Source organism: Paroedura picta, chromosome 4, assembly GCF_049243985.1.
Source record: "Paroedura picta isolate Pp20150507F chromosome 4, Ppicta_v3.0, whole genome shotgun sequence".
Taxonomy (NCBI): domain Eukaryota; kingdom Metazoa; phylum Chordata; class Lepidosauria; order Squamata; family Gekkonidae; genus Paroedura; species Paroedura picta.
Window position 1 is genome coordinate 144,746,464 of NC_135372.1, and position 17,565 is coordinate 144,764,028.

Here is a 17,565-nt window from a genome sequence, read left to right on the forward strand (position 1 = left end):
TCCGGCAGAGAGCAGAAAGCAGGGGGTGAAATGACTCCGAGCCATTGGAAACGACAATCTTGCTAGGAAAAGTTGAAGGCAGCGGGAAAAGCGGAAGACCCAAAGTCAGGCGGATGAGTTCCCTTGAGGACGCCACGAGGAACCTGCGGACATGTGGGAGGCCGTTCATCCACATGGGCCCTGGTCCTGTAAATATTTGTGTTGGAGCAAATGTGCACCTGCAAATCAGGATTCCCAGCAGCGAGATAACGTGATGGGTGCCCAAGAGAGAGCGATGTCCAGCCGCAGGGCTCAGCCCATATTTCTCTCGCGAGCCAAGCTGGGAGGCCGGTCTGCGGAGTAGGGCATTGAGGAGCCTGAAGTTCTGCACCTCCTGGGAAGCAAGGGAGGATCTTTCCCCAGGTCAGCCTTCTTACTCCTGGTCTTTCTCCCGCCTGCTTTTGGCTGAGAGAGGCAAGGCCTCCTGCTCCGGGACGCACGAGATAAGAAAGCTTCCGAGACCGATTTGTGAACATCAAAGGGGCCCAGGTAAGAGCCGTGAAGCTCCAGGCAGAGGGGCGCTCTGGATGCGCGATTGCATGGCATTTCCCTTCTGAATCTCTAAGTGCGACAGTGCGGTATGGTGGTTGGAAAGAAAGGCCAAGATCTGTGAGATGCAGGTTCAAATCCCCACACTACCATGGAAGCTGGCTTGGGTGACCGTGGGTCAGCTGCATGCTCTCAGCCGAAGCCACCTCACAGGGTTGTTGTGAGGATGGAACGGAGGTGGGGAGAAAGATGTAAGCTGCTTTGGGTCTCCGCTGAGGAGAAAGACAAGGAATTATGAATTGATTTTTTAGACAAAATAAACCCCTCGGGGGAATTCCTATCTGCAGCTGGCTTCAAGGGTCTCGCTGGCCGAAGGAACGGTATCTTTTGTGGCATTGCTGGCCTTTAACTATTCAGAAGTGTGGGGCATTTTAAAAGATACTAAAAAGAAAAAAGCGTGCCCCACTGAGGAATGAAGAATTTTATTTTAGCATTTAGAATAGGGGAGGGACCCAAAGGCTCATTTCGTTTTGATCACCACGTTTTCCAGATTTACTCATCCACATGTAAAATGTATGTATGAGCCTATGAGAGGTGGTGGAGGCCAAAAGCTCCCTCAACACCCATCTGACAAATCAAGGTGTTGGTCAGAAAAAAGCAAGAGTCCAGGAGCCCCTGACCGTCTAACAACATCTGGGGCAGGGGGAAAGCGTTGGTGGCAGTCATGGCTCAGTTCTTTGAAGAAAGATTCAAGTGGGTAGCTGGGTTGGACTGAAGCAGGAGAGCCAATTTAGAGTCCAGTGGCACCTTCAAGACCAACAAACTTTTAGAAGAAGAAGAAGAGTTGGTTCTTCTATGCCGCTTTTCCCTACCCGAAGGAGGCTCAAAGCGGCTTACAGTCGCCTTCCCTTTCCTCTCCCCACAACAGACACCCTGTGAGGGAGGGGAGGCTGAGAGAGCCCTGATATTCCTGCTTGGCCAGAACAGCTTTATCAGTGCTGTGACTAGCCCAAGGTCACCCAGCTGGTTGCATGTGGGGGAGGAGCGGGGAAGCAAACCCAGCTTGCCAGATTAGAAGTCCGCACTCCTAACCAGTACACCAAACTGGCTCTTTTATTCAAGGGATGAGCTTTAGAAAGATCTGTCTGGAGCAGCAGAAAACAACAAGAGTCCAGGAGCAGCCAAAAGAGTACCTGCCTCCACATAGAAACCCTGAACTTCCTAGGTAGTCTCTGATCCAAATTCTGACCAGGACTGTGACCCTGTTTTGCTTCCAAGATCTGGCAAGATACAGCTATCCCGGGTCATCAAGGTCATGGCAACTGACAGCTTACACCCTACAAAAAGAGTTGCTGATATTTCTTAAACTCCAGTTCCAGTTCAACGAAGCAAAATGAGGTTCTGTCATTCCCCTTCCAATACTACCAGGAATACTTCTGCCATTTCTAACATTTTGGAAAAGAGTGTTTGCAAATTGCCCTCCCAAAAGGACCTTTCCCCATATAGATGGAATATTTAAATAACCAGAAATAGTCAGTGCTGATTTTTAGCCTCGTGTTTCTCCTGCAGAGCCAGGCTGTCGTTCCCGGAGGCTGCTGGAGTTAATTCTGGGGCTGCCCACGCCTGTTAAAGTTGCCAGCCAGTCCCTTTGATTTGATTCAACACCGTTTTTTGAGTTCTGCTCCGTAATCCGGAGGCTTGGCGACGATCCTGGTTGTGTGCTGATCAAAGGGGAAATAAAAAAGACAGTCTAGCGAATTAAAATCTCATTTAATTGTGCCAGAAATTCTCGTGTGCACGGCGGGGGAGAGGGAAAGTCTCCTAAGTGGGAAAGGAGCTGTCCGCTGTGATCCAATTTGTATTATTTTGCAACGCTTTGCTGGCTTAAAGAAACCTCAAAATGCATTTTCACTCGCAGAAATGAAAATACTGTCTGTTGAGGTTCACAGGAACCTTTTCTCGGTCCTAAACTTCCAGTCCAAAAGAGACTGGTCTCCTTTCTCACTCCCGCCCATCTGTCCAAGATGTCTTGAAGAGGCTACTGGACTCTGGCCCTTTTCTGCAACTCCAGACAGATCAGGACACCCCCCTCTTGATCTTTCTTGAACGAAGTGAGCAGGGACTCACAAAAGCTCCCCCCACCACAAAGGCTGTTAGTCTCCAAGGGGCTACGGGTCTCTTGCTCTTTTCTGCTGCTGCGGACAGACAAAGATGGCGGCCCCTCTGGATCTGCCCCCAAAACAGCTGCGGGAGGTGGCCTCTGGTGAGGTGACAGTCTCTGGTCAGCTGTGCTTTCTGGGTCTGAGCAGAGAAGCTTCTGAGGGGGGGATTTGACGATGCCCAGTTTGCTCTCTTCATTCCCTTCCAGAAAATCCCACAGCCAGGATGAAAGACCTGGGGGCCCCAGTGGTGTGGGGCACGGTGCTTCTCTTCTGGGGCTTCTGGGCTCCGTCAGGAGGTCTGCCTCTGCTGGGAGGTCTCCTGGGGTCAGGCGCCAAGGCCGGAGGAGGTGAGTTGAATCTCGGATGAATGGGGACAGTCCTGGGCTGTTGTGGGGGCAGCACAATAGACTGTGATGACTCCAAAAGAATGGACTGCACAAGCCACCTTTCAGCCCCTGGCCAGCACCCTGTTGCCCAGGAGCTACTCACTGGAGACCTCTGCTGTAAGGCCTACAGCACACGGGGTCTCCATCAGGGGCCTAAAGCGCTGTTCAGGCCATCTGCAGCTGCTGCCATGGGCCAAGATGCCATTTTGTGCTGAGGTCACTGGGTGGATTTGCAGCCAGGATGACCGAGCATGTTGCTGACCATCGGTGAGGAGGAGGAGAAGTGGGCATCTGCTCCCACGGTCACAAAGAGCTGGCCACCTTGGCAGGAGACCCCGAGAAAGGCTGAAAATCCAGAGAACGGTTTGGCAGCATACGGCAGAGAAGCCTGGGCTGACAGGAATGATTTGATTATGCAAGGACTAGGAAAAGGGTTCCAAAAAGTAGGGGGAAGGAGAAGGAGAAGGAGAAGGAGGAGGAGGAGGAGGAGGAGGAGGAGGAGAAGGAGGAGGAGGAGGAGGAGGAGAAGGAGAAGGAGAAGGAGAAGAAGGAGGAGGAGGAGGAGGAGAAGGAGAAGGAGAAGGAGAAGGAGAAGGAGAAGGAGAAGGAGAAGGAGAAGGAGAAGGAGAAGGAGAAGGAAGGAATCTGGAGAACTGGGTTTCATTCCCCACCCCTTCTCCACATGCAGCCAGTCACCGTTCTCTCAGAGCTTTCCCAGTCCCACCTACATCCCTGGGTGTCTGTTGAGGGGAGAGGAAGGGAAGGCGACTGGAAGCTGCTTTGGGTAGGAAAAAGTGGGGTACAATAACCCAACTTCTTCTTTCTCCTGCAGAAAGCGCTTCTGGAAACGACGGCCTGCTCGGGTCCGGCCTTGGGGGTGGAGACGGCCTTCTTGGTTCTGGAGACGGGGGTGCCCTGCTTGCCCCCGGGGGCCTTCTGGGCAACACAACGGGTGCTCTGCTCAGCAAGGGAGGCCTGGCAGGGGATGGGGGCCTGCTGGGAGAAAAGGGCCTTCTGGGGGAGAAGGGCCTGGTGGGCGACGGTCTCCTCAGTCAAGAGGGTTTGCTGGGCATCAATAAAAGCCTGCAGGGTCTCCTCGGAGGCAACTTACTCGGCCTGGACGGCCTCCTCAAAGAAAGCGGGAACTCTAAGGAGCCGTTCAAGTGGTGAGTCGAGGAAGGAGGAATGGGCAACTAAGTGGAGGGCTACAGGATGACCTCTCAAAAGGGGGGTCTGTCCTCTTTTGGGGGGGTCTGTCCTCTTTGTGGCCCTTTAAAAAAAACTGATGAAAATGTCCTCTTTTGGGGTTAAAAGCCACACAATATTTCTAGTAGGGATATTTTAAAGGAGATTTGCCGTTGTGACCCTTTGTTTGAAGAATTCATTATCACACGGGGTGTGTGTGTGTTGTGTAGCCAGGAGATCTGAGGGATGTGTGGCAGCCAGGCGAGAAGAAGTTGCATGCAGCTGCTTGTGTGTGCAACAAACACTCTTGGGGAGGAGGGAGATTTGGTTTTGGTTTATGTTTGCACATGGTAGGCATGAAGGCAATATCGCCAAAATAAACTGGAAGAATTATAATCAAAAAGATTACATTTGTGTACCCGCCAGTGGGTTGAATTTTTCTAGTTTGGATTATTCCATTCAGCCAGCCCTCTTTTGCACGCTGTCTGTTTGGAAAAGAGGCAACGCACCTACAGCCTACTTGTATCCATTGTGCACTCACACACACAAACACACACACAACAGAAGTAATGCTGGATGTGCAATTTCACACACTTTTGCTCTGATGCAACGGGGACGTTTGCCAATGGATGCATTCACAAGATTCCGGTCACATGCAAGATTTCCCGTAACGTCGCCCAATCAATATCATGAAAAGTTGTCCGTGTGCATGTGTGCTTGTGTGTTTTCTGGGGAGGGGGATTCATAAATGCAAATGGAGGCCTTCAAAGGCACCAGCCAGGCCTGGCTCCAGCTACGTCTTCACGCTCTTCTGTATGGTTCGCTCCGCAGGTGGGACGCCCTGAAGCTTGAGGTTGTCCGAGGGTCTTGGAAGGTCATGCCTGGAGCCGAACTGGTGCTAAACCTGCAGGCCAGAATTATAATGACCTTTCCAGGGTGAGTCAAAGGAGCGAGGACGGCTTCCTCCACACTCTTCTTTTCCCGACACTGAGAGAGCAACGAAAAAGGCCGCTTCGTGTCATGCTTAAGAGTGGTGGCCTCTACTTTGGAGAATCGGGATTGATTGCTTGCTCCTCCTCCACATGCAGCCAGCTGGGTGACCTGGGGCCAGTCACAGTTCTCCCAGAGCTCCCTCAGCCCCACCTACCTCACAGGTGGTCTGTTGTGGGGAGAGGAAGATAAGCCAATTTGAGACTTCCTATGTAGATAAACCAACTCTTCTTCTTACATGGAAGCGACATGGACAGAAGTATTAGATCTCTAGATACCAGGAAGTGATCTGTTATGGTCTCGTGGTTAAGAGCAACAGACTCTAATCTGGAGAGCCAGGGATGACTCCCCATTCCTCCTCCACATGCAGCCAACTGGGTGACCTTGAGTCTGTCACGGTTCTCTCAGAGCTCTCTCAGTCCCACCTCCCTCACAGGGTGTCTCCGGTGGGGAGAGGAAAGGGAAAGGCCACTCTGTAAGCCATTTTGACTTTCCTTCAGGTAGCAAAAAGCAGCCTCCACCCAACCAGCTCTTCTTTTCCAATGAGGGGTGGGATGGCCATTGCATCCCCATGTTCAGGCTCAGAGCTTTGTTGTCTTCTGTATCCCTTGGGCAGGGGTCATCATGGCTCAGGGGTGGAACATCTGCTTTGCCCCCAGAAAGTCCTGGGCTCAGTCCCCGGCATTTCCACCTGGAAGGACAAGGTAGTGGCTGATGCAAAACCTCTTTCTCTGCTGGAAACATCAAAGAGTAGCTGCCAGCGGAGTCAGTGAAACTGATCTTGATGGACCAATGGCTGGATTCAGCTAAAGGCAGCTTGGACAGTCTGGAAGGTCACGTAGCCCTTCAGGCCTAACATTGTCCTTTGACTGGCATGACATTTTTATGCATCCTGCAGGGGGTAGGACTAGATGACCTGGGAGGTCCCCTCCAACTCAATGATTCTACGATTCTGTGCTTTTTATTTAGCATCAGCAACAGAAAAAAGAGACACGGGACTGGAGTCCAGCAAGAACCTACGCCCTGAAAAAAGGATGATATTTATACCTTGGAGGCCAGTTCCATCCCAGGACCAATGTCATCAAGCCCCTCCCCTCATACCATCCCGAGGCCCAACCCCAAAGTCTCCAGGCCAGCCCTGGAGTCCTGAACTAATCCTCTGACATGGCAACAATCAGCCTTCTGGCTTAAACAGAGCCTATTTGTCTGTGCTCAGCATAGCTTGATCAGAAATATAAAGCAATGCTTAAGTTGAGTCGAAATTTCCCCCCATATCTACAGGTTGCCTTCAGCACAGCCTAGTACCAGCCCTCCTATATTCTGCTGGATGAAAGGTCACCAAGCAGGCAGCCTTTCTTAATCCAGTGAAGAAAGGGGGATCTCTGCTCCCAAGTAGAGCAAAGCCAATTCCCAGGAACGGAATGATCCATAGAGGTTTGCTATCATTTCCTTCATCAACACCCCATCAGCTTCATGTGCTGAGCACTAAGGGGGGCAACGGCACGCTGCCAGCCCAGCCCAGCCCAGCCCAGCCTAACCCTCCCCCTTTGCAGTTCCCTACGGGCAGAACTGTGCACCCTGAAATCTGTGTCTTCATTTCTGCATGCTCCATGCCCTGATTTAAGTACCCAGGCCTGCCCCCTCCCGACAGATTTTGGAGGCTAAACACGGTCGACCCTGGCTCATATTTGGATGGGAGACCTCCAAGGGGCACTAGAATGATGAAAGAGAACCAGGCAGTAGCAAACGCTGCCGGACAATCTCCTGGCTACAATACACACGCCACAGAATCCCTCTCTCAGTCAATCGATCAATCGATCGATCCATCAGTCCGCCTACTCCAAAGCCTCCCTCTTGTCTGCCTTCGATCCGCAGCTCCCTGAAGTTCTTGAGCGGGTCCTCGGTCGAGATGAACATCACCGCCCATCTGGCTGTGGCTCAGGAGAACCCCGGAGACCTCAGGCTGGTGCTGAAGAACTGTGAGGACATGGCCGGAGGGCTGGCCGTCCACCTGCGCAAGAGGTGGGTCAGGGGGGTTCCAGACCCATCGCTTTGGGACTGATATCTGCTCCAGATGTTTCTCCATCCTCGTCTTGAACCTTGGAGAATTCACCACTTCCCACAGCAGTGAATCCCGCATTTTAATTCCCCTTGGAGGAGAGAAGTTAGTTGCCCCCACGTGGCGTTTCCCTAGAACTTTTGCATCCTCCCTGCTCAATGATGCAGCTTCTGGTTCATGCCCAGAGTGACCTCATCCTGCCGCAGTATCCCGGCCTCCCTGCAGTGAGTCCCTCCCCTCTCCTGCTGCTTGCCAAGCCATGTCTCAACCCTGGGTGATCCCAGCCAGGGCCTCCAAGGCAAAGGAGAAGCAGAAGTGGTTGGCCATCCCCTCCCTCTGCAGAGCCTCCTTTGGAGGTCCATCTCGAGGTCTGATGAGAACAGGGCATTCCCCACCACCTTCCCTCCCAGCATTAGGAAGCTTCAACATGCCGGATGTTGGTGGCCAGAGGGTGTCAATCCCCCCTCCGAGATGGCTGAGGGTGTTGCAGCAGCAGCATCTTTGGAACTTGGAGGTCCAGATCTGACATCTGAAAGGAGCTGCCTTGTGTTTTTCTTTCCTCAGCCTGCTCACAAACCTTGTGAGTAGCGGGATCAATGCGGCCATCCGGACTGTCCTGCCTACGATGGTAAGTGGCCCTTCAGCTCATTGACGCAGGGCCAAGAAGAGCCCCTCAGGTGAGGGGCCAAGACTCTGTGCCTGCAGAAGGTTCCAGGTTCAACCCCCTGTCCACGGTGGGCTTGGCTACCCATTCCTGTGGGCCTCTCTTCTCTTGTGGTGAAGAGACTTCCACAGAATCCTAGAATTAAAAACCTCGAAGGGACCCTTTGTCCAACCTCTAGGCACACGTAGGACCACCTAAAGCATGCCTCAGTGAAGGGGAGCTCCCTTCCCACAGCCTTGGCCTCTGATTCCACCACGGAACCCGCCTTATCCTTAAAAAGTTTTTCCCCAATGTCCCACCCGTGTATCCCCAGGCTGTGAATATGGGAACGTTCCCCAGCTCTTGGGTGCTGATGTTCTGCTTTGTTTCAGATATGTCCCATCTTCCAGATCTGGTTCAGTCTAATCAACCAGGAACTCCGCATCCTCAATGGTAAATTTGTTTGTGTTTCTGGTGACCTTCTTGCTCCATGGCACAGTCTCCACCACCCCCGGTATTTGCTCCTCCTGTGGTGTTTCCCTGACTGGAGAAGGGGACATTTCTTCGATAAGGAATGATTGTCCTAGCCAGCCTGATGCAATCGATGGGACTGATCTGGCTTGCTGGGCAGGTGCTGGGGGCGGAGGGGGTGGGGGACTCTATCATTGTAGCTCACTGAGTTTCCCAACCTGAACCTAACTTCTCTCCCCCCTGCAGATAATGTCTTCTTCGGACTGCTTGGGAAAATCCACACCGCTCTTTCCAGCATGCCGATCTCAACAGGACAGTTTTCGGAGATCGATCTCAAGGTAATGCAGCCCTGTGTTCTTCCTGCTTCTCCCCAGGGGCTCATGGGAATTGTAGTCCATGGACCTCTGGAGAGTCACGGTTTGGCCACCCTCAATGAATATTGTTACAAAGCCTCCGAAACCCACCCACTAAGGAAATATTCATCGGCAGCGATGAAGAATTCAAGAATTAATTATGAAAAACAAAGGCCATTTTTCTAAAGGAGAATTTTTCCTGCACCCGTTCATGTCTGAGAAACGATCAGGAAGTCTTTAGCTGAGTCAGTCAGGATGCAGGATGACATTATTTCAAAAGATCGGGAAGCTCCTAGTCTAACGATGCTAAATACACATCTCCTCCGATGCCCCCCGCAGCGTATTCCACACAAATGCCATTGAATCATGCAAACTGCAGCTCTTGCTTATTCTAAGAAAAGGAACTTTGCTGAATCTCAGTTGGAGAGATGTACATGACTCCTATCAAGCACAGGGGAGGAGTCATCATAGCGCAGTGGCAGAGCCTCTGCTTGGCAGTCAGAAGGTCCCAGGTTCAATCCCCGGCAGCATCTCCAGTATAATAAAAGGATCAGGCAGTGGGTGATGAGAAAGACCTCCTCCTCAGACTCTGGAGAGCTGCTTCCAGCCTGAGCAGACAATGCTGACCCCGATGAACCAGGGCCTGATTATGGTGTGCCTGATTCCCTGCCCTCCCTCTCCCCCTTCTCTAGGACAGACCGTTCCCAGGGGCCTTCCTCCAGTGGCTTCTGAAAAGTAAGTGATGGCCAACAACAACAATGAAATGGCAGAACAAGGTGGGGCTCAGGGTGGCCAACCTCCAGGGGGTGGCTGGGGATCTCATAGAGTTGGAAGGGACCACCAGGGTCATCTCCTCCAATCGCCTGGTTTCCAGCAACAGAAATCCAGCCACCTTCAGAAAATGGCTGCTTGGGAGGGTGAATTCTCTGGCATTCTGCCCCACGGAAGTCCCTCTCCACCTCAAAACCTCTAAAATCTGCAGGTGTGACGAGCTGGCAACTGTAGTGGGACTGCTTCTTTCCCCCTCCCTTCTTACCTGCAACACCAAGGGCCATTTCCCACGGCGATCTTTGTTGCAAATTGTTTGCGGAATGAAAAATCGCCATTTAAAATAGTGGAATTCGTCGTTTTGCACACCTGGCTTTGTAGTGGAATCAGTTGCGTTTTTTAGCGTTTCCCACAGGCTTCCGGTCTCGGCAGAAATCGCTAGAAAGGAAGCGCTATTGCCAAGCTTGTCCCGCCCCTGGCCGTCAAGCAGCCAATGGGCAGCCGTTAGCATGCTCCCAAACAGCCCCTTTCCCTTTAAGAAAGCTTTTTTAAAAAAAAAAACAGACCCATAGCAACGAATCTACGTAGATTCCTTGCACTGGAGAGACCCATCCAGCTGCCTAATGTGATCTATCGTTTGATTGTATGATCGTTGGCACGCTGGCTCGAGTGATAAAAAAAAATTCCCCCCCCCCCTTCTCACGGGCTCGATTTTCGGCTGAATTTATGTGTAAAAAATAAAGGGACTTTATTTCAGCAAACGGGCTTTTATGTGGTTTGTGCTTAGTGACTAAAGGTGAAGGACTGAAGCCAGGGAAGCCTCTAAACAGAAAGAGGCTCGCCGGTGCGTTTATCCCCGCTCGCTCCGAGAAAAAAAAATGGCGATCGCTTCGCCGGAAGTTTGGAGGAGAGATCCAGGGGGAGGGACTTTGAAGAACCAGCTACAATGGTAACGCACAGGTCTTTAGCGCTACTGTTGCAGATTGGTTGCAGGAGTGTATCGCTATCCGGAGGGTGAATCCAGTTTTCTGGATTCCCCTGAAAGCGCCACAACGAAGCGCTTATTGCTGATCGGTTTCAGGATTGTTGCAGATTGTTGACGACGTCGTGCGTTATGGCAAATTAGTAGCGTTTTCAATCGGCAACCATTGTGCTATTTTTAAGCCGTGGGAAATGCCCCCAGGTGTTTCATGACTCAAAGCCTCTGAATAGATGGGGAGGAGGGGCTGCATGTCACTGGGAGGCACAGATGGTCCCAGGTTCAATCCCCAGCATCTTCAGTTGAAAGGAACAGGCAGGAGCTGATGGGAGCGTCCTTGATCTGGAACCCTGGCTCAGGGGCAAACCTCTTCTTGGCATGCAGAAGGCCCGTGGTTCAGTTCCCAGCATCTCCAAGTTAAAAGGTCAGTTTGCAGGTGGTGGGAAAGACCTGACTCCTTAGGCCCTGGAGTGCTACTGCCAGTCTTAGCAGACAATCCTCGGTGGACCAGTGAGCATCTCCCGGGCATGCAGGAGGTCCCGGGTTCAATCCCCAGCGGCATCTCCAGTTAAAAGCTTCAGGTAGAAAGTGGTGAAACGCAGGCCTCGGTGCCAGTTGTGTCACTTCCCAGCTCTGAAGTGAATGAACTCAGATGGCCCCTTTGACCAGCATGCAGCCTTGGTCTGAAACTGGACGTGGACTTCGTCCTGTGAATTAGTGGCCTCCAAAACGCCCAGCCATTGACATCCTCGTCTTGCAGACTGAGGACCGCGGCTTCTATGACTGGGTCGACCGCTCTGCTGTGGGCTTTTCCCCTTTCCTGCTGCCATCGAACATGATTGTCTTTCTGAGTCAGCCTCATCTCCTTATTACTCCTTTGTCTCCAGCTGCAGGTCCAGTCACAAGCCAGAAGTCTTCCTGAAGTCCTCCTGCAAGCGGCCACAGGATGTGGACCATGGAGGCCATCTGCTCTCCCACTCCCAGTCCTCAAGTCCCCTGAGATTCCTGCTTTCCCCCACAGCCTATGCAAGATTAATGGTTTTACAAGCAACAAGTTCTGCACATGAAAGTGCCCCGCTCCCCCAAAGAGGGTTTTTATGCCTGCATGCTCTGGGTAAGGGGAGGGGCCATGGCTCAGTGGCAGAGCAGCTGTTTGACTTGCAGAAGGTCGCAAGTTCAATCCCAGGCATCTCCCGCGGAAGGATCTGGCAGTAGGCATTGTAAGGATAGGTACTGAGTGCTTGGAGAACGGCTGCCAGTCTGAGCAGGCAATACTGATCTTGACGGACCACAGGACTGATTCAGAAGAAGGCAGATTCATGTGTACCAATCAACTGACTCTAGAAATAGCTGATACAGCCCATAGTTTAGTTTGCATTGATCTTGTAAAGACCTTTGGCCCAGAGAAAATTATCTGTACTTAAAATATCTCCAGTATATGATTGTCCCACCTTTCCATATCATAAAAACCTACAAAGAGCCTTGCTAGATCAGGCCAGTGGTCCATCCAGTCCAGCAATTTGTCTCACACGTTAGCCAGCCAGTTCCTATGGGGAGCCAACACGAAGGAATAGAGGCAAAGATCTTGCACCCTCTGAATGTGGAGATTGGTCCTTTGGTCACCATGAATCCCATTTGCCTTGCAAAGCCATGCCTGTGGCCATCACTACATCCTCTGGCAGCGAACCCACATTTTAATTCCTCTTTGTGATGTGCTTTGAGGAGTGCCTCAGGTCAGGAGCCACGTTGAACGGACCAGGATGCCCCGTGCATTCCGTCTCCCTCAATGTCACTGGAGAAGCATGTCTTCTTCTTGAAACTCTTCTGAGTGTGAAAAGGCCTATGAGGCCCCTAATCTTGTTTTCTTTTGGATAAGCCTTGACAGCGGCGTTTTTTCAACCCGCTGACTTCCCTCCCAGAGATCTCCTTGCCACTAATCTCTGGCCAGTGGCCAGTGTATCCATATCCTTCTTGCCGTGATGTGGGACTGGAACGGTGGAGTCCAGCTAAGCCTACGGAATCGGCTTCCTTCTGTTCTGTCCCTGGGTCCGATGTTTACGGCTGCTCATTTTCTTTTTGACAGCCCTCGAACTCTCTGAATTTCACGCTCTCTCTTAATCTTATTTACTTTGGGATAAGGGTGTTCTAAAGGTCTAAGAACTTCCACAAGGCCTGAGGACATCAGTCCTTAATGACCAGGGGCTTCTTCTTGACCTGCTGGCCACCAATGGGGCTGCCACATTCAGGTTGGGAGACACATGGAGATTTGGGGATGGAGCCTGGGGGAGAGAAGGACCTCAGTGGGGTACAAAGCCCGAGAGCCCACCCTCCCAAGCAAATATTTCCTTCAGCGGAACTGTCTTCTTCCCTCTGGGGTAAGCTGTGATTCCTGGGGGTCTCCAGGTCCTGCCTGGAGATTGGCATTCCTATCTGGCCCTCAGAACAGTGGTCCTCTGTGATTTCCTTCACGTGGTCAGTCAAGGCCTCGGGTGGTTGGCTTCTAATCTGAAGAGCCGGGTTTGATTCTCGACTCCTGCACAGGTAACCAGCTGGGTGACCTTGGACTACTCACAGGCCTGTTAGAGCTGTTCTCACACAGCACTCCTGTCAGAAATTCTCTCAGCCTCACCTCCCTCACAGGGTGTCTGTTGTGGGGAGAGGAAAGGGAAGGCGATTGGAAGCCACTTTGAGACTCCTCCATGGAGAGAAAAGCGGCATCTAAGAACCAACTCTTCTTCTTCTTCTTCTTCTTCAGTAATCTCAGGACTCTCTCAGCCTCCCCTCCCTCACAGGGTGTCTGTTGTGGGGAGAGGAAGGGAAGGCGATTGGATGCCACTTTGTGACTCCTTCAGGTAGAGAAAAGTGGCATATAAGAACCAACTCTTCTTCTTCTTCAGTAATCTCAGGGCTCTCTCACCTCCCCTCCCTCACAGGGTGTCTATTGTGGGTAGAAACAGGAAAGGTGATTGGAAGCCGCTTTGAGCCTCCTTCGGCACTGAAAAGTGGGGTCAGAAACCGAACCAACATCATCCTTGGGCAAACGCTTGGTTTTCAGCCTCAGTTCTCTTATCTGTAAAATGGGGCCCAGAGTGATATTGGCCAGGGTTCTCTTCTTCCTTGAGTCTTAGCAATAATGAACAGCTAATTTGGAAGTGCCTCAAGATCCGGGGTGGACGTTTTCAAGATTCCAAGCTCCCTCAGTCAGGTACATCAGATATTTGATGAAGGGAGCTCTGCCTCTCTAAAGCTCAGGTTTCAAAATTCTTGTTGGTCTCTCAGGTGCTCCTGGACCCAAATCCAGCTGCTCTACTGCAGGCCAGCACAGTGACCCTCTGAAACGAGGCTATGGACTCGCAGAAGGCCTTTGGGAATCCCTAGCTCATACCTTTGACTATGGGGTACATTGATTCAACGAGACAATGAGTGTGCTATTTTTGGTATCCAACTTCCTGTGGTGGCCTTCTATAGCTGACAGCCAGCCCCAGCGTGTTGGTACAAATGTGTGCTCAGAAGGAGTCTGTCCAAGGATTCTTGGAAACTGGTGGCTGCAGGAATTCCTGCTGGCGAACCTCAACGGTCCTCATCACTTAGGAAATTCCTGCCATGCAGGGAGTCTGGCTTCCATGGGTCCAGTGGAACGAAAGTGGGCAGCGTGCTTTCTTGATGCACCTGGAACTCCCGGCGTGATTGGTGTGACTCCTCCCCCAAACATGTGACCTCACTGGTGTCCTCCCAGAAGTCAGTTCTCATGCGGTGAGCTGAGACTCAAAGAAAAGTGTGTTTCTTGCAGTGATGTGATGGGAAGCAGCCCAGGATGTGAAGAATGAGCCTTCCTCCCCTTGGCCAAGGTCGTGCAAAACCTGACCCCACCTGGAAGCAAAAGCCTATGGGACTGCCAATGCCACCTGGGTCAAGGTCTCAGCAGGACGTGGCTCTGGCGTCATAGGGAACTGCCCGCGCTCCCTGCAGGGCAGGATTTGCACAGCCCGAGAAGGGTGCTGGAGTCACGGCTGGGTGGCAATGGAGCCTTCTTTAAATATTTGGTGTTCTGAGAAAAAAAAACCTCTCGGTAGTCTTTGGTTACATCCAAAGATTAGGCACAGAACAAAAAAGCCAACAGCAAAGATATCATTACAGATGGATGGCAGGGAGGCAGGGAGGGAGGGAGGGAGGGAGGGAAAGAAGGAAGGAAGGAAGGAAGGAAGGGGGGAGGGAGGGAGGAGGGAGGGAGGGAGGGAGGGAGGAAGGAAGGAAGGAAGGAAGGAAGGAAGGAAGCTGTTTAGCTTGAATAATAATGTGTGCTTCAGATGCCCGGGGGGGGGGGGGGGATCTATTGGAGAATGTACAGGGTGGGGACCACAGGTCACTAACTGAGTGCCAGCTTTGTGAGTAGAAGGTCTCAAGGTCCATCAATCCCTGGCAGCTTCAGTTTGAAAAGATAGAAAGCCAGGAACCCGTGAATCCGCTTTCTACTGTATCAGACCCTTAGTCTGTATTGTCCACTCAGACAAACAGCCGCACTGCAGGATCTGAAGTCCTTTCCCATCACTTACTCCTTCCTTCCTTTAACCAGAGGTGCCAGGGATTGAACCCGGGACCTTCTGCATGCCAAACAGAGTCTCTTAAGGCTGAGTCTCAGGTCTACTTTAGAGGTCTCCAGGGTCTCAGGCAGAGGCCTTTCACATCACCCACTGCCTGGTCCTTTCAAGTGGGGGTGCTGGGTGTTGAACTTGGGACCTTTAGCATGCCAGGCACAAGCTCCTCTACTAAGCCGCAGCCCGTCCCCAAGCAATCCCCCACCCCATTCAGAAATGTTGCTTAATTTTATAAGAAGTATGGAAATACAGCCAAGTTGCAACCAACTTATGGGGACCCAGCAAAGGGCTTTCAAGACAAGTGAGAAAAAAATGGTTGGCCATTGGCCATTGGCTCTGCAGAGCCTCCCTTGGTGGTCTCCCATCCAAGTACTGACCCTGCTTGACTTCTGAGATCGGACGCGACCATGCTGCCTTCCTAGCGCCATCCACGTGCCCCATCCCATACCTGAGCCATGAGGGTCTGCTTACTCTGAAGGTGCAAAACACAATGAAAGTTTTTACTTTACCAATCTAAGCTGAAGGTTATTTGTCTTGCTGGCCTGATTTCAGGGTTTCATACAGGAATTTCCTCCTGTTAATAAGCCATCTCTCAAAAGCTATAGTAAGTCTGAACACTGCTCCTTCCCCCCTCTGCCGCCGCCCTTTCCCCCCATGTGGTTTATTAATGTTCTTAGTTGAGCGCTATAGTGCTAAACCACTTTAGCCTTTCAGCGCTATAGCGGCACCATTGAGATGCCTGTTTAGTGCTATAGCGCTCAATTTAGATCAATAGAAGATCACATGGCAGAAGGGGTTGGAGGGGAAGTGGCCTTGGAGGAAGTGCTGCAGACATTTTAAGCAGCACACCACAGATTTCCAGATGCATAACGAAAGGGTAGAAAACAGATGAAAGCCATCTCCTTCAAAAGCAGCTCAATTGCGCTTTGCTAACCTGAAGGAAGTGGGTTTGTCTGAACAGGTAAATAAATTCGTCTAGCAGCCAGTTACTGAAACAGGTCAGTGACAGGGAAAAATCCACTAGCAACCAGTTACTAAAATGGAACCCAAAGGCATACGCTTCTTTCTAGTCTTGGCCAAAAGTCTCGGATTGGCCCCGCCCTGCTGGTCTTCATGCTCAGCCCTCCCTTGAGCCTCTTCCGAATTGGCTGCTGCAATTACTTTCAGTCAAAGGGCCCGGACAAAGGACCCACAGTAGCCCTGGCCTTCCAAGATGGCCGCACCCACTATGCAAATGTCACACTGCTTAACAAAATGTACTTGGGCTGACAACAAAAAAAACCCTCATTGACGGATTGAACAAAAGGACTTCATGAGCCGTTCTGTGCCAGTTGCGTCTTTTGGAAGACGTGTCAGTGAAATGTCTGACAGCAAAGATAAAGTCTATTAAAGGCTTCAAGACGGCCTCTGAGTCTGTTTGTATAAGAATAATGATACAGTCAGTTATGTAAGTCTTAACCCACCGGCAAACACAGGACGTTCCAGGCTGCATGTGACCAAAGGGATCCGAGTCCAGCGGTTGGCTGCAGAGGCTTCTGGGAAGCTGCCAAACTGGCCAGGAAGATGGCCGCCATGCCTTGGTGTTCCCCAGAATTGGGCACTCGGTGGTAGACTGTTGTGGAGCATGCAGGTTCCATTTAGCTATCCATGTCAGCTTCCTAATATCTGAAGAACTGAGCAGGGACTCACGGAAGGTCTTACCCTGCCAGAAATTCTGTTGGACTTTTGGGTGTTCCTGGGCTCTGGCTCTTTCCTCCTGCTCCAGACAGACTAACACAGCCACCCATTGTGGTCTTTCTTCAAAGAAATGAGCGGGGAATCCTGAAAGCTCCTCCCCTCCCCAAATTCTGTTGGTCTTTTGGGTGCTCACGGCAGGTTACAACAGTCCGGATAAAATCCCAGTAAAGCCCCCATTAAAAACCCCAGACATAAAAACGTAACACAGATCCAACTAATCACAGTAACAAAAAAAGGGAGATACGGCGGAAAAAACAAACTCGAACCTCTCTCATTCCCCCAATAAAAATCTCCTAGAGGGGGGTGGAAAGAGGGGCGCAGATGGACCCCGCAAGCTGCCATTCCCAACACTGTCTCCTGGAAGGGGGGCCATACAGATCTTCCTTGCTGCCCGGCCTCAACCCTAGACCTGTCTAACCGGGGCTGCTTTAGATCTACCTTTGGGATTTGGGGACACTGTGGGAGACACAGACACAAAATGGCTGCTGGTTTCAGGAGGTGGAGCTGGCCACAAAATGGCTGCTGCAGCTGACCTCCAGTCATGCAGTGCAGATCCTTTTTGTTGGGGTGACAGCCGCTGCCAAAATCAACATTTTTAAAAATCTGCACCGCCAATCAAATCTCTAATCACCAATGGGGGGAAGCCTTGTTGAGCCACAGCCCCGCTCACCTCCTGTGCAGCACCACTCCCCTCTTCTGCCTCCTGTAA

At 51.5% G+C, this 17,565-nt stretch overlaps 1 protein-coding gene across 1 annotated transcript; it reads left to right on the top strand.

The window, feature by feature from the left end:
- Positions 1–7,200: 7,200 nt before the first annotated feature.
- LOC143836910 (BPI fold-containing family B member 4-like) lies at positions 7,201–11,539 on the top strand. The gene is made up of 6 exons (XM_077336368.1): positions 7,201–7,273; positions 7,875–7,938; positions 8,346–8,406; positions 8,671–8,762; positions 9,470–9,512; positions 11,412–11,539. The coding sequence occupies exons 1-6, from the start codon at positions 7,239–7,241 to the stop codon at positions 11,444–11,446; spliced, it is 330 nt and encodes a 109-aa protein (XP_077192483.1). The 5' UTR covers positions 7,201–7,238; the 3' UTR covers positions 11,447–11,539.
- The last annotated feature ends 6,026 nt before the right edge of the window (positions 11,540–17,565 follow it).

Bases quoted from the DNA above. Each gene is read 5' to 3' on its own strand.
- LOC143836910 (XM_077336368.1), top strand. From the start codon at position 7,239: ATGGCCGGAGGGCTGGCCGTCCACCTGCGCAAGAG. The intron at 7,274-7,874 runs GTGGGTCAGGGG...TTCTTTCCTCAG, and splicing joins GCCGTCCACCTGCGCAAGAG to CCTGCTCACAAACCTTGTGA. The intron at 8,407-8,670 runs GTAAATTTGTTT...TCCCCCCTGCAG, and splicing joins GGAACTCCGCATCCTCAATG to ATAATGTCTTCTTCGGACTG.